General features: G+C 35.3%; 1 protein-coding gene across 10 annotated transcripts in view; it reads left to right on the forward strand.

The window, feature by feature from the left end:
• Positions 1-13500, forward strand: part of FNDC3A (fibronectin type III domain containing 3A) — a 113842-nt gene that overhangs the window by 81280 nt on the left and 19062 nt on the right. For all 10 annotated transcript variants that reach the window (XM_010810679.4, XM_024999822.2, XM_024999821.2 and 7 more), the window contains 8 exons: positions 574-632; positions 2010-2167; positions 4085-4144; positions 5354-5492; positions 7619-7672; positions 9949-10073; positions 10446-10620; positions 12196-12282. In XM_010810679.4, coding sequence (XP_010808981.1) covers positions 574-632; positions 2010-2167; positions 4085-4144; positions 5354-5492; positions 7619-7672; positions 9949-10073; positions 10446-10620; positions 12196-12282 — 857 coding nt within the window. The remainder of the gene's footprint in view (positions 1-573; positions 633-2009; positions 2168-4084; positions 4145-5353; positions 5493-7618; positions 7673-9948; positions 10074-10445; positions 10621-12195; positions 12283-13500) is intronic.

The following is a 13500-nucleotide window of genomic DNA, read 5'->3' on the forward strand; positions in this document are numbered from 1 at the left end:
ACTACTTCTTTTCTTTAAAATTTCTATTTCCCATCAATTTAGTGCTTTCACAGCCTCTTGGCTTGTAATATAAACATTTATTAAAATGTTCTCCCATATTTTTGAGACCTTCTGATCATTCTTTTCAGCACTGATGTTTCAGAGGAGTTAAGCTAAAGTTTCAGATACTTCAATGGTGGTTTTAAGTTATGGTCAAGTCAATTATATTCCTATTTGGGAACCACAATTAAGGCATATATGAAACAAGTGCTTAGTTAACTTGTCATTAAGAGGTATGAGATTGGCAAATAAGGACTTTTAAGAGAGAGTACTTTGTTTTTTTAAAGGGATTATATATAGTAGTACTATAAGTAGTTATTATGGTTAAAAGGGAAATAGAAACTGAGGCAGAACAACTCTATAAAAAGCCACAAACTGCTGAATATGAACTAAAGGAGTAAAAACTAGAAAATAAAATTCTCAAATACCAACCTCTTGTTACATGTTTTAGAAGACATATTGTGAAGGGAGCAGAATGATTGCATTTAAGTTTTTTTTTTTATTATTCCAAAAATTTTTTTTTTTTTTTTTAAGAAAAAGATGAAGAAACTAAAGCTTTTGAAGCACTTCTTTCCAACATTGTCAAACCAGTGGTAAGTATCACATGTATTTTCTTGACATTTACATTTAGTATATTCACAAAGGATTTTGGTAGGTTCAGGGCTTACTTACAATTTAACTATATGTCAGGAATGTGAGATCAGTAATAATAGATCAATACAGATCTGACATAGGAGAGCGAAGCTGTTAATCAGTGTGGCAGAATACTCAACCAGCAGTTCATTTTTTAAACAAGGTTTTAGTACATGCTCAATGACATTCAAAATCACTGGACCAGGCAAAGATCTAATGAAGAGTGTAGGTACAACTGATTATCATTTTTTTAAAAAATTGTTATTTCCATATAAAATACATCCAATTAACTCCAGTTGCAAAAAGAGTTAAAATCAAACCATAGAGGAAAGTTAATAGTCCCCAATACTATTTGTGTGCAGATGTAATAGAAAAAGTCAGAAAAATGTATGACAGCAAAACTGGCTACATAAAATTTTCTGTGTATTTTGCATGCATGCATGCTAAGTTGCTTCAGTCGTGTACAACTCTGCAACCCTATGGCTATAGCCTACCAGGCTTCTCTGTCCATGGGATTCTCCAGGCAAGAATACTGGAGTGGGTTGCCATGCCCTCCTCCAGGGGATCGTCCTGGCCCAGGGGTCGAACCTGCATCCCTGCATTGGCAGGCGGGTTCTTTATCACTAGCGCCATCTGGAAAGCTTCTGTGTGTTTTAAAATAGCCTAAATAAAGGCTATCATTCTGATAGGAAAAATATTTCCATCAGATAAAAGATTAATATTAAGTAAAATGCTCATACAAACTAAATTTTTAGACCCATTAAGACCCCAAAGTGTTCTTCACTAGTAATTAAAAGAAATATAATAACTTTTCTCAAATGATGAGGTCTTATTTTTCAGTAAAAAACTTACACAAATGAAAAGAAGAGAAAGTTATGCTCTGTACAGAGTGTTTAATTATGAAGGTAGTTAGATACATTTTTGTTTTTTAAATACGATTCAATTATATTTCTTTGGACAGTCCCAGTCTTTTGCTAATTTTTCTTTTAAGGTTTTGATCTTTTTCTTATTGTTAGACACTTTCTAAAGTGAGGAAATGAATCCTTTCAAGTATGTTACAAGTGATTTTTTTCTGCCATTCTTTCAACTGTATATGATGTTTACAGTAATCGTTTTAAACAGCCAAAAAAATGGTCTTTGAACTTTGTTGAACCCATCTACCCTTTCATGGCAGATTGTATCTCATTTACAAATGGGCAGGTTTCTATTGGTGAGTCATTTTATGTAAGTAACTACAGATAAATTTTATTTAATCTTGAAACCCTATTAGATTTTGTGCTGTTTGTTGTGCACATTACAGTTGTTTCAGAGAGCTTTTAAATGTTATGTTTTTGCAGGCCTCAGACATCCAGGCAAGGACAGTGGTTCTTACCTGGTCACCACCTTCCAGCCTCATAAATGGTGAAACAGATGAGACCACTGTACCAGAGCTCTTTGGTTATGAAATTCTGGTCTCAAGCACTGGAAAAGATGGGAAATACAAAAGTGTTTTTGCGTAGGTATTTGTTTTGTTTTACTCCTTCCTGTTATATAAGTTAATGGTTTATCACAAAGAGCTTAATACTAATTCTGTGCTGTTTTCCCTCTTCATGCTTTTGTTTTGAATCTATAAGTTGACCGGTGATTCTCATTTCAATGTAAATAGTCCACATGCCAGCTGGTTCACATTTCTGTCTCCAACTCCCTTGGAATAATTCACTTTCATTGGCCACATTCAGCTTTTTTATTTTTCAATAGGCTCCCTAATAGATATTTCACTATCCACATATTCCTGAGACATAAATATAAATTGTAGTATGTAGAAGCCAGGACCAGAAATGGAGAACTCTTAAATTGTGAACTCATGCAGTGTTGCTCCTCTAGGGAGTTGGATTTCATTCCTACATATACAACCTCATGTCCTATTGTGAAATGAATTTAGTATCCTTGTTCCTCATTTGTGTGTTGAAAATGCCATAGTTCTCTTTCCTTGGTTCAAAAGTGTATTATACTCCAACAAACCTTAGAAACTCTCAGTGGCTAAAATTGTGACTTTTTGATTGACAGCTGTAAAATAAATTATTTTTCTGTTCTTGTTCATATAGAAATTGTTTATTCTGGTGAAAAAGAGTAAAATTGATAACTTGTATAACTTCACCAGGAAGATTGTAAAGGAGGACGTGGTTAGCCATTTGAATGATCGTTACTAACAAAACACTGGATAAATCAAACTTCTTGGTGTATTTAAAAAAAAAAGCTAGTATGGGGAAGAAAGGAAAGTGAAACTGCTTCAGTGACTGCCATCTAGTAACAAGGTCTCCTCCTCTTTGTTGAGACTCCCTTGTGTGTATTTTGTTTCATTTTCTTAAAAGAGCAAACGTACCTACGGGCTAAATAAAGGACCATCAACATAAAGGTTTCTTTTTTGTGTTAATGGCTGTTCTAGTTTGATATGACTGCTTCCTAAGGGAAAGAATTTATCTCCATTTGCAGCCTGACCAGAGAACACAAGAGGGACATTAGTCAACCTCAGTCATCTCGTTATCCTGCACCAATTAAAGTCTCTTTCTGAGGCTGCTACTACAACTGCCCCGATTCAGTAAGGTGTCCTTCCATCAGTGAGACATGTTTCCTTTTTCATACTGTTCACTGGCTTTGATTTGAGAAACAGGATACCTGGAAGGAAAGTGGGAGGGGGTCGGGAGGAAGAAGTCCATTAAGTGGAGAGGAGCGAAACTTGACTGAAGGAAATGAAACAGAGCACAGTGATTTAAAAGAAAAGGAAGAGAAAACAGGCTAACTTGTTGGCTACATGCCCAAATAATAGTTGTAGCAGATAATTAGGAAAATATGTGCTATTATATTTGAAAATGTAATAATGGCTATGAAAAATGCTTTACCTTAAATTGTGACTCACTTTTTAGAAACCTACTCATTAAATTCTAACATTTTAAATAAAGTTCCACCTTATATTTTAAATAAAATCCAATAGTGGCAGACTCCTTGTAAAAATTGATAGTTTTGACTTCAGTTTTGATTTCATGTGTTACTTAGTATTTTAACTATATGCCAGTAATTGAAAATGGTTCTATTTCTTCAGTTAAGCTGAATAGCTATCCTAACTACACACACACACATACACACACAAAGTCTTGCTTATACAGTCCATTTACTTAGCACACTTTTTTGTTTTCAAGTGTTATGCAGGTACATACCTAAGTGTGGCATATAACCTAAATACGCAAATTGCTTATTGATACAGTCTGAATGTGGTTACAGTTGGGAACCACGAAGTAAGAAGCAAGTATAATTTCAAGTAAGAAAGTAAAAAGCAGTATAATTTCATAAAATTCCACAAACTGTAGTATACATAACACATTCTCTAAAAATGCTATATTTATCAAATAATGATATGTTACTTTTTTCCCCCCAGAGGAGAAGAAACCAGTGTCACTTTAAATGATCTCAAACCAGCTACAGATTACCATGCAAAGTAAGGAATTCCTATATGCTACTTTTATGTGATGTATTGTAGCATAGGGTTTGTTTTTAATGATTTCCTTAAAAGTCTAGACTATAATTTCAATATTAATTTTGGATTAAAAACATGGAGTTTGTGGATTTTGATTTTTATTTTGCTATAATTATCAACACATTCCCCCAAAAAACATTTATCTCAAATGTTATATTGAAGGGTAAATGGCCTGGTTTGTACGACTTAGGGATTAGAATGAATATATATCACCGACTCAATGGACATGAGTTTGAGTAAACTCAGGGAGTTGGTGATGGACAGGGAGGCCTGGCATGCTGCAGTCCATGGTGTCACAAAGAGTCGGACACGACTGAGCAACTGAACTGAACTGACAGATAATATGTATACTATATCTGTAATACCTGATTTAGCACTGGAAGACTGTGCCAGCTTTTGAAATTTTTACAAAGCAAAATCATAAATAATAATTTCCACTTATGTATATTTATTCCATCCTATTTTGTAAGAGTTTGGAATATTAAAACTCCTAGAATTTGGTAACATTTAATTGGGATAGCTTAGATACTACTGTTTTACTCTGCACAGTTCTTCTATTATGATTTCACAAAATTATTTTTTAGACTATAGGGCCTCCCCAGCTGGGACTCGTATAACAGTTTATTCAGTCACCTATTTTTAAAAAGAACACTTGTACTTGAGATTATCCTATTAAACTGTCTTCAATTATACTCCCTGTGGAGGAACCCTAAGTATTATCCAACCTAATATTTTTCAAACTGTGGATTGTAACCACTGTTGAATCATGAAATTAATTTTGTGGGTTATAGTCAGAATTGTTTTAATATAATCAAATGGAGTAGAAAATATCAGTATATTACCCAATTAAGGATATTGTTTCAGAATACTACTTTTGTTGTGTATGTGTGTGTATGATGTATATGTGTGCGTATGTATAAATACATATTGCAGAGACAGTCATAGTTTAAAATGTATTTCTTTGAGCAGTTAGAAAAAATATGAAAGCCACTTGTTTATTCTATTTTTCTTTTTTTTTTAAAGGTTACCCTTTATTTCTGATATGCGTATTTCTCGATAGAACATTTAGAGGGCACTTTACTGACTTGCACATACTTAAAGGTGATGTTATAGAATGGTAGGATACAGTGATTCTGCAGGATAAAACCACAGTTTATTTTATCACCACAGAGTCCAGGCAGAATACAATTCTGTAAAGGGAACTCCTTCCGCAGCTGAAACCTTTACCACCTTGAGCTGTGAACCTGACATACCTAATCCACCAAGGATAGCCAACCGGACCAAAAATTCACTTACTTTGCAGTGGAAGGTAAGACTAGAGTGTTTCCAACTGGACATTTGTTTCCCTTTTTTTTTTCCCTTTACTATTAAACTTCATTTGTTTTCGGAGACAAAAGGAGGTTTAAGCTAACTTGCTCTTGCTCTTCACATATATTAAATAGGCATTTGTTCCTTATATCCTAAAATAACACTCTTATCAGTTTTTCTTATATAACACAAATATAAACGTAACATAAATGTAACAGAAACATTGTTATAAATTATATATATGTTATATGTAACATATATATAACAGAAACATAAAATATGTTTTTATGACATATTTTTATGAAAAATAAATATTTATGACACGTTTTTATGACAGAAACATAAAATATATGTTATATATAACATGTATAACAGAAACATAAAAATAAACAGAAACATAAAAATATAACATTTACGTAACATAAATATAACAGAAAAGATTGGCTTATAATTACCAGTCCTTATACTGAATGTGTGATGACACTGCAATGTGTGTTTCTCAAACTAACTGCTTTCTATATTTTGTAATAACGCCTTTGTATCCTGAATTTTATCCTAAAATGAGATTCATAATAACTTAACCCAAATATTAATATGATGCCATAAAGGAGGAATAAAATTATTTCTAATGGAATGCATGCTGTGTCATTTCAGTCATGTCTGACTCTTTGCAACCCCATGAACTGTCTATGGGATTCTCCAGGCAAGAATACTGGAGTGAGTGGTTTGCCATGCCCTCCTCCAGGGGATCTAACCAACCCAGGGATCAAACCCACATTTCTTACATTTCCTGCATCAACAGGCAGTTTCTTTATATTTTTTTTAGTGTATAAATATTTGGACCCAATATTACACAAGAAGATGTAATAAAGTGGATAGACACTAGATAGAATTGGATCCTAGATACAACAGGCATTGTTGTCATTGGTGACATGATTTTCTGAAATCCTAACATAGGTCTTGGTAAATTTCTGAATAAAATTAAGTACTGCTGCTGCTGCTAAGTCGCTTCAGTCGTGTCCGACTCTGTGCGCTCCCCCGTCCCTGGGATTCTCCAGGCAAGAACACTGGAGTGGGTTGCCATTTCCTTCTCCAATGCATGAAAGGGAAAAGTGAAAGTGAAGTCGCTCAGTCATACCCGACTCCTAGCGACCCCATGGACTGCAGCCTACCAGGCCCCTCCATCCATGGGATTTTCCAGGCAAGAGTCCTGGAGTGGGTTGCCATTGCCTTCTCCGAAAATTAAGTACAGTCTTTCCCAGATTGCATAGTAGTTGCATTTAAGGGAATACACTGTTAAAATTATACCACTGATACCTTGGAAAATGGAATCAAGTTCTAGGCTATAATAATTGTAAACAGGTATTCATCTATATGGGTATCCAGGAATACATTCAAAAGTCCTGGAGGAAGAAACCAACACAATATTGTAAACCAATTATCCTCCAATTAAAAATAAATAAAATTTAAAGGAATTACCAAAAAGAGGATGGAAAAAGAAATAGAAAAAACTTAAATTATCATAGGCTCTCAAAAAAAAATGTCCTGGAAAAAAAAATAAAATTTTTCATTGTTCTGAAAGGTGAACTTCTTTAGTTCTAGAGTGACCAAATCCTGGGAGAAAGACTAGAACTGAAATTTTCACCATTGAAAATGTAACAGATTGATGAATTAACTAACAGTCTTAGGCAATCAACACATGGAGCCCAGAAGTGGAGATCCAGATAGTATGCACCCTTGAAGTTCCTCTTGCTCTTTTACTTTTTAGTGTATTACATGGTATCACTTGCAGATTGTATTGATAAGTTGAGTTTTAATGAAAATGACAGGATCTGTCCCAGAAGCTTAAAGATGATAAAAAACCTTCTGATAAAAGATAGTTCTTGATAAAAGAAATTGTTCAGAGTTGAGAGAAATCTGAGTAGCCTCCTGCTTTGCTTTCTTTTCTGGCAGTTAAAAGGATTATAGGATGTACATCTATATCTGTATTCTCTGTGCAGATTTTTCAGGGCTAAATCCCAGAGAACATCTATAGCACAACAGATGCCTTAGATTAGATCATCACCAATACCTTTTATAAACGTACTAACTTGTACTCATTTGGGGTTTTTTTGTTGTTTGTTTTAGGCACCTAGTGACAATGGCTCTAAAATCCAAAGTTTTATTTTAGAATGGGATGAGGTAAGTACATTTGAACTTTTAAAATTAGCCTAAAATGTATGTATACCTTCAGGCAGAAATACCTTTCTGTTTAATAATTTTTTCCTCATTTCATGTGGTGCTTGAGTCAGTTGATGGTGTTCTTAGAAAATGTTACTGACCAGACCTCCTGTTGTTTTAGTTTTTTCCAACTAAACCAACCGCAAAGCAATCACTTGGTTAATTAACTTGATGGAATATTTTCTTTCACATCAGCCTTAAAGGCAAGCATGTTTGTTTACTGTCACTGCTTTAACAAATTACCACAAACTGGGTGCCTCAGAACAACACTTTTATTCTTATAATTCTGGAAATCAGAAATCCAAACTGGCTTTCACTGGGCCAGAATCAGGGTGGCACCTGAGCCCTGCTTACTCCAGGGACTCTAGAGGAGAACCCATTGCCTTGCCTTTTCCAGCTCCTGGAGGCGTCCTCATTACTTGGTTCATGGCCACATCAGATTGCCTTTTCTCCCCCTACTGCCCTTATCACATGACCATCTTCTGGTCCTTCTCTGCCTTCCTCTAGAAAAGATACTTGTAATTCCATTGAGGATGCACCCAGATGACCCAGCATAATCTCTCCAGTCTCAGGAGCCTGACCTTCACCACATTTATACATCCTCTGCTGCCATCTGAGGTCATATTCATGGGTCCCAGGGGTCAGGATCTGGGTATCTTTGGGGGCCTACCACAGCAAGCATCCTGGGCTTTGCTATTTAGTACTTTGTTTTACTGTCATTTGTCATGCTCTCTTTTGCCCTGCTGCTTCACTGCAGCAAAGAGGAGGGGCCAGAGGGAGTAGAAGAAATTCCAGCCATATATTAAAACAGTAATGAGGCGCAACCCAAGGAAGTTTTATTCCAGAAGTTCTAAGTGAATACAGAATTAGGCAATCTATTGCAGTATCAGAGTACTTGATAAGAAAAACCATATCATCTTGATAAATTATGACAAGTATTTGATAAAATTTATTACCAGTTTCATTTAAAACTCAAATTAGGAATAAAAGGGTAATCCCTTATTTGATAGTTTTGTATTAAGTGAAGTACTATCAGTAAACAATAAAAGCATTTCCAGCCAAACAAAAATAAGTCAAAGTTACCAGTTTTTCCTACCTTTATTTGACATTACTCAGGAAATTATAGCTAAACAGTATCAAAAAAAGGAGGTAGAGCTATGGTGGCTGGCCTGGGGGACAAAATTATCATTGTTTAGAGATGATATGAGTTTCTGTTTAGATAACTCAATAGAATAAACTATAAACATTATTAAAACTAACATGAGAGTTAAAGCAACCAAATTCAGACTAAAGATTTTCTCTGACAGAGGTCACTGTAACCACCCTTCACGTGTGTGTGTGTGTGTGTGTGTGTGTGTGTGTGTGTGTGTAAGTCACTTCAGACTTTTTGTGACCCTATGGACTGTAGCCCACCCGCAGGGGTCCTCTGAGGAGACTGTCCAGGTAAGAATACTGGAGAGGGTTGCCACGCCCTTCTCCAGGGGACCTTCCCGACCCAGGGATTGAACTCGGGTCTCTTATGTCTCCTTCATTGGCAGGCGGGTTCTTCACCACTAGCACCACCTGGGAAGCCCTATCCTTTCACTCTACCACACAATAAAGAGAAATGGGTAGAAAATGAGAAATTTGTCGATTTTATATAACACTTAAATTTCTGAAACTCTTCACTTGTCCTGAACTGCAAGCTTTTCTCTCTCCCATCTTAATACATATAATGGAGTTTTTCTATCTATTTATATTTTTTCAGTGTTAAATCTAATCAGTAGTAGCATCAGCGTTTACTTTAGGGACGTTTAGCAGCTATCCAGGTGGTTTGAAGATGCACAGGAGGGACCTTTTTTAAAACTGTTTGCATAAAACTTTTCATAGGTTAAGGAGAGCAGCCAGATACTCACATTGAAGATCAACCAATTTCTGCCACTACCCCATAGAGTTGTGGGGTCCATACTCAGAAAGAGTTTCTTTTATTAAAAGCCAGAGGTTTAGCATCAGCTCTAAAATCGTATGTTTAGTTCAAGAAGCTATACAGAGATGCCTACTCTTTGGTTTTCTAATTTGCATTAATGAACAATGAGTATCGTATAAAGGATGTGTTATCTCAACCTTCTCTTGAGATTCATGACATGTATGTAACAAAGATGACTTTAAATGTATACTAGCTAATATGTTACTGTCAGGAATTAATGTGGATTTCTTTTTACATTAATGTACAGTGATGTATAAAAACTTTCTTTTAGGGAAAAGGAAATGGAGAATTTTGTCAGTGTTATATGGGCTTACAGAAGCAATTTAAAATTACTAAACTGTCACCAGCAATGGGTTGTAAATTTAGACTGTCAGCCAAAAATGACTATGGTACAAGGTAAGATACATTTTAATATAGGTATTTTAGACTGTTCATTTGTATAAATTATTTACAGTCCAAATTAACCACTAAAAATTCTGCCTTAGTGTATTATCACTTTGTTGATACGGTTAAGATGTGTTACTAACCTAGCAAAAGCTATAAGAGAAAATTAATTATGTAAATGGCAGTTTTAAAAGAATAATTCATCGTTAGGTATCTGACCTAGTTACCATAAAGATATTATCACATCAAAGATACATTATTGGATTATAATTCATTATCAAATTTATCATTTTCACCAAAAATGTCATTTATCAAAACTGTGTTCTTTGGCTTTAGAAAATTAACTTTTCTTCATTCCTTCTTAAAAACCATTTGTTTCAACAGCGGTTTTAGTGAAGAAGTCTTATATTACACCTCAGGCTGTGCCCCATCTATGCCAGCAAGTCCTGTATTAACTAAAGCTGGGGTTACTTGGTTATCCTTACAATGGAGTAAACCCTCAGGAACGCCATCAGATGAAGGAATTTCTTACATTTTAGAGATGGAGGAAGAAACTTCAGTAAGTATATGTATTTTAAATGGGATATTTAGAACATTTTAGTGTGACATTAATCCTGATACAGTAAATACTGCCACAATAGCTAGCTCCTTCCCCGGACCCTTTGAAACCTTGGTTGGTTACTGTTTGGAAAGGACTGGAAGTGAGGAACAGCTCAGTCTTTTGCTTTCTCAACATGTTGGAGGGGGGTTTGTTTTTTATGTGTGTATGTATATATGCATTTTGTGCCTGGGAACAACACAGACCCCATGTAAGTATATATGTTTTAGGGAGAATAAAGAGAGGGCAAGATCATCACAGCCTTAGACCAAGCAACTGTAAAAGATAAGAAAAGAGCGTGTCTGCATTCTCCAACTGTGTGCAAACGCTGCCTCCCCGAGTGCCACAGAGACTTTGAAGAGCCTCACATGATACTACCCAGTTACAGTGTCTCATCTCCTGTGAGACAGCACTGAGCTGAACAAGTGTTAGACTGTCCTCTGTTAGTTACCTATAGCTCCACAGCTTTTCAGAGTTACTTTGAAAAGGTCCATCCTAGATATATACCCAGAAGAATTGAAAGTATGTTTGTACAAAACTCTGTACCCCATTGTTCATAGCAGCATTAATCATAATAACCAAAAAGTGGGAATAACTGAAATATCCGTCAACTAATGTTAATAATTGGATAAACAAAATGTACTATATCCATGTAGTAGAATATCATTCAGCCATATAAAGGGATAGAGTACTGACATATGCCACACATGAATGAGCCTTAAAAACGTCATGCTAAATAAAAGAGCACAGTCACAAAAGACCCACACATCATGTGATTCCATTTATATAGGTATTGGCAAATTCGTAGAGACAGAAAGTATATTAGTGTATAAGAAAAGAGAGGAAGTGACTGCTAACCAGAAAGTCAAAGTACTTTATTTAGGCTTTATTCTGGAACTAGGAATTAAATGATGGTTTTACAAGCTTATGAATATACTGTAAACCATTGTTTTTTATACTTTAAAATGGGAATTTCATGGTTTGTGAATTATATCAGTTTTTTGTTTTTTTTTTTTAACTTTTAAAAATAACATTGTGAAAGAAGTGAAGCATTGTCCCTAGGGCTAGAAATAATAATGCCAAATCTAAATAACATCTCAACCTGCCAGCCCAACCAATCACTCATCTTTCACCGAAACACAAGTGTGTGTTCAGGGAGAGTTAAATATGTTAAATAGTTACAGTTTTGTTTAATTCTTGCAACGTCCATCTGGGAAATTCACCTTAGTTTTAGGGATAAGCTTACCGATGGTGATGTTACCACTGCCTCTGATTTTCCCTCAACACAAAGATCTTCCCTTGGTTACTGTATTTACTGAGGATAAGTGCTGGTCTTCATCCTCCTACAAATGGTCGGCAGCATTTCTTGATCTGTCTTCTCAAGATAGAAATACCAAGGAGAAGATTACAGTCAACCAGGCATTACTCACATTGCACACAGCAGAAGATGAAGAGGGCCTGAATCTTTTCACATATTGCTTATTCCCCATATTTCTGCTGTTAGCCATCTAATGAAGACTTTTTTTCCCTTTCCAGGGATATGGTTTTAAGCCTAAATATGATGGGGAAGACCTTGCTTACACAGTGAAAAATCTCCGACGCAGTACAAAGTATAAATTTAAGGTAAGCTTTGAAAGCCCTTGAAAAGTTTATTGTTCTTACTGTTCTGTTTTAAAACCAAGTACATGCCTCATTCTCATAATTTTAAATCTTAAAATATTTTGGCCTTTTCTAGTGAGCTTTATTGTTTTACTCTCTTACTATATAATAATGCTTCTCAAACTTTATGTATTTAAATTCAAAGCAGTCTTAATGTTTAACAAGACTCTGTAAAATGTGAACAAAACATCTTTTAAAATGTGGGTGTCATTGAACATAGTCAGAATATGCTTTTTTGGCAGGTATATCAGAAAAAAGTAATGCTGTTCTGCTCTTTGAAGTGGTGGTCCACTTACTAGTAGCTACTTAAGGTGATATCTACCATGTTTCTTTGCTCTAAAGTTGTTATTTCTCCCTTTGTAATAAGTATTTTGTAAATACTGTATAGATATCTTGTTCCTCATCAAAGTCTCACCCACTAGTTTTAACATCCATTGATTATTCTTGCCCTGAATCATTCAGTAACTATAATTAATGGTTGCCAAGTGGTGGTTTTTAAAATTTCTTCTACATTGATTAGTTGGCATTATACTAAAAGGAAAAGCTTTCTCATTTATATTAGTATGAACTCATGGATTCCTGTTTACTGAGTGGGTTATATTTTGTTACTGTACTTATCAGTTATGAGGTTCAAATTGTCTTAGATTTTGGGAGCCCTTGTCAAGCTGACTTCTGATTTTTTTGACATGTCCCCACCCCATCATTCTTTGAGCCCCTCCTTTCTGGCACATACTACATTCTCATCATTTACTTTCTCTTCTTCAAATTTGACATTGACCATTTCTCAGAGCACCTGGGTCCTTTAAGCAGACAGTGGCGTTTAGAAGTCAGGATCTGGGTAGTAAGTATACTTAATGCTATAGGATTTTTGCCACTCCTAGGCCTCCTCTCAGTGGACAAAGCCAAGAACTAGATGTACATGTGTATGTTTTGTGTGTGTGTGTGTGTGTAGACACACATAGACCCTTTACATGCAGGAACACGTATTTCTACATATATATCTGTTTTTAAAAATCATGAGTTTGCACCCTATACCTCCATTTGATCTAGTGCCACGGATTAATTCTGATTTTCTCACTTTCCTTATTTCTAACTCCCATCATCATCAGTGAGAGACTCTTCCCTATTTATGTTCACGGTATTTTACTTACTGGATGAAACCCCTCTTGCCCTCATAGCCTT

The sequence above is a fragment of the Bos taurus genome, chromosome 12 (assembly GCF_002263795.3).
Source record: "Bos taurus isolate L1 Dominette 01449 registration number 42190680 breed Hereford chromosome 12, ARS-UCD2.0, whole genome shotgun sequence".
In the NCBI taxonomy this organism is placed as follows: domain Eukaryota; kingdom Metazoa; phylum Chordata; class Mammalia; order Artiodactyla; family Bovidae; genus Bos; species Bos taurus.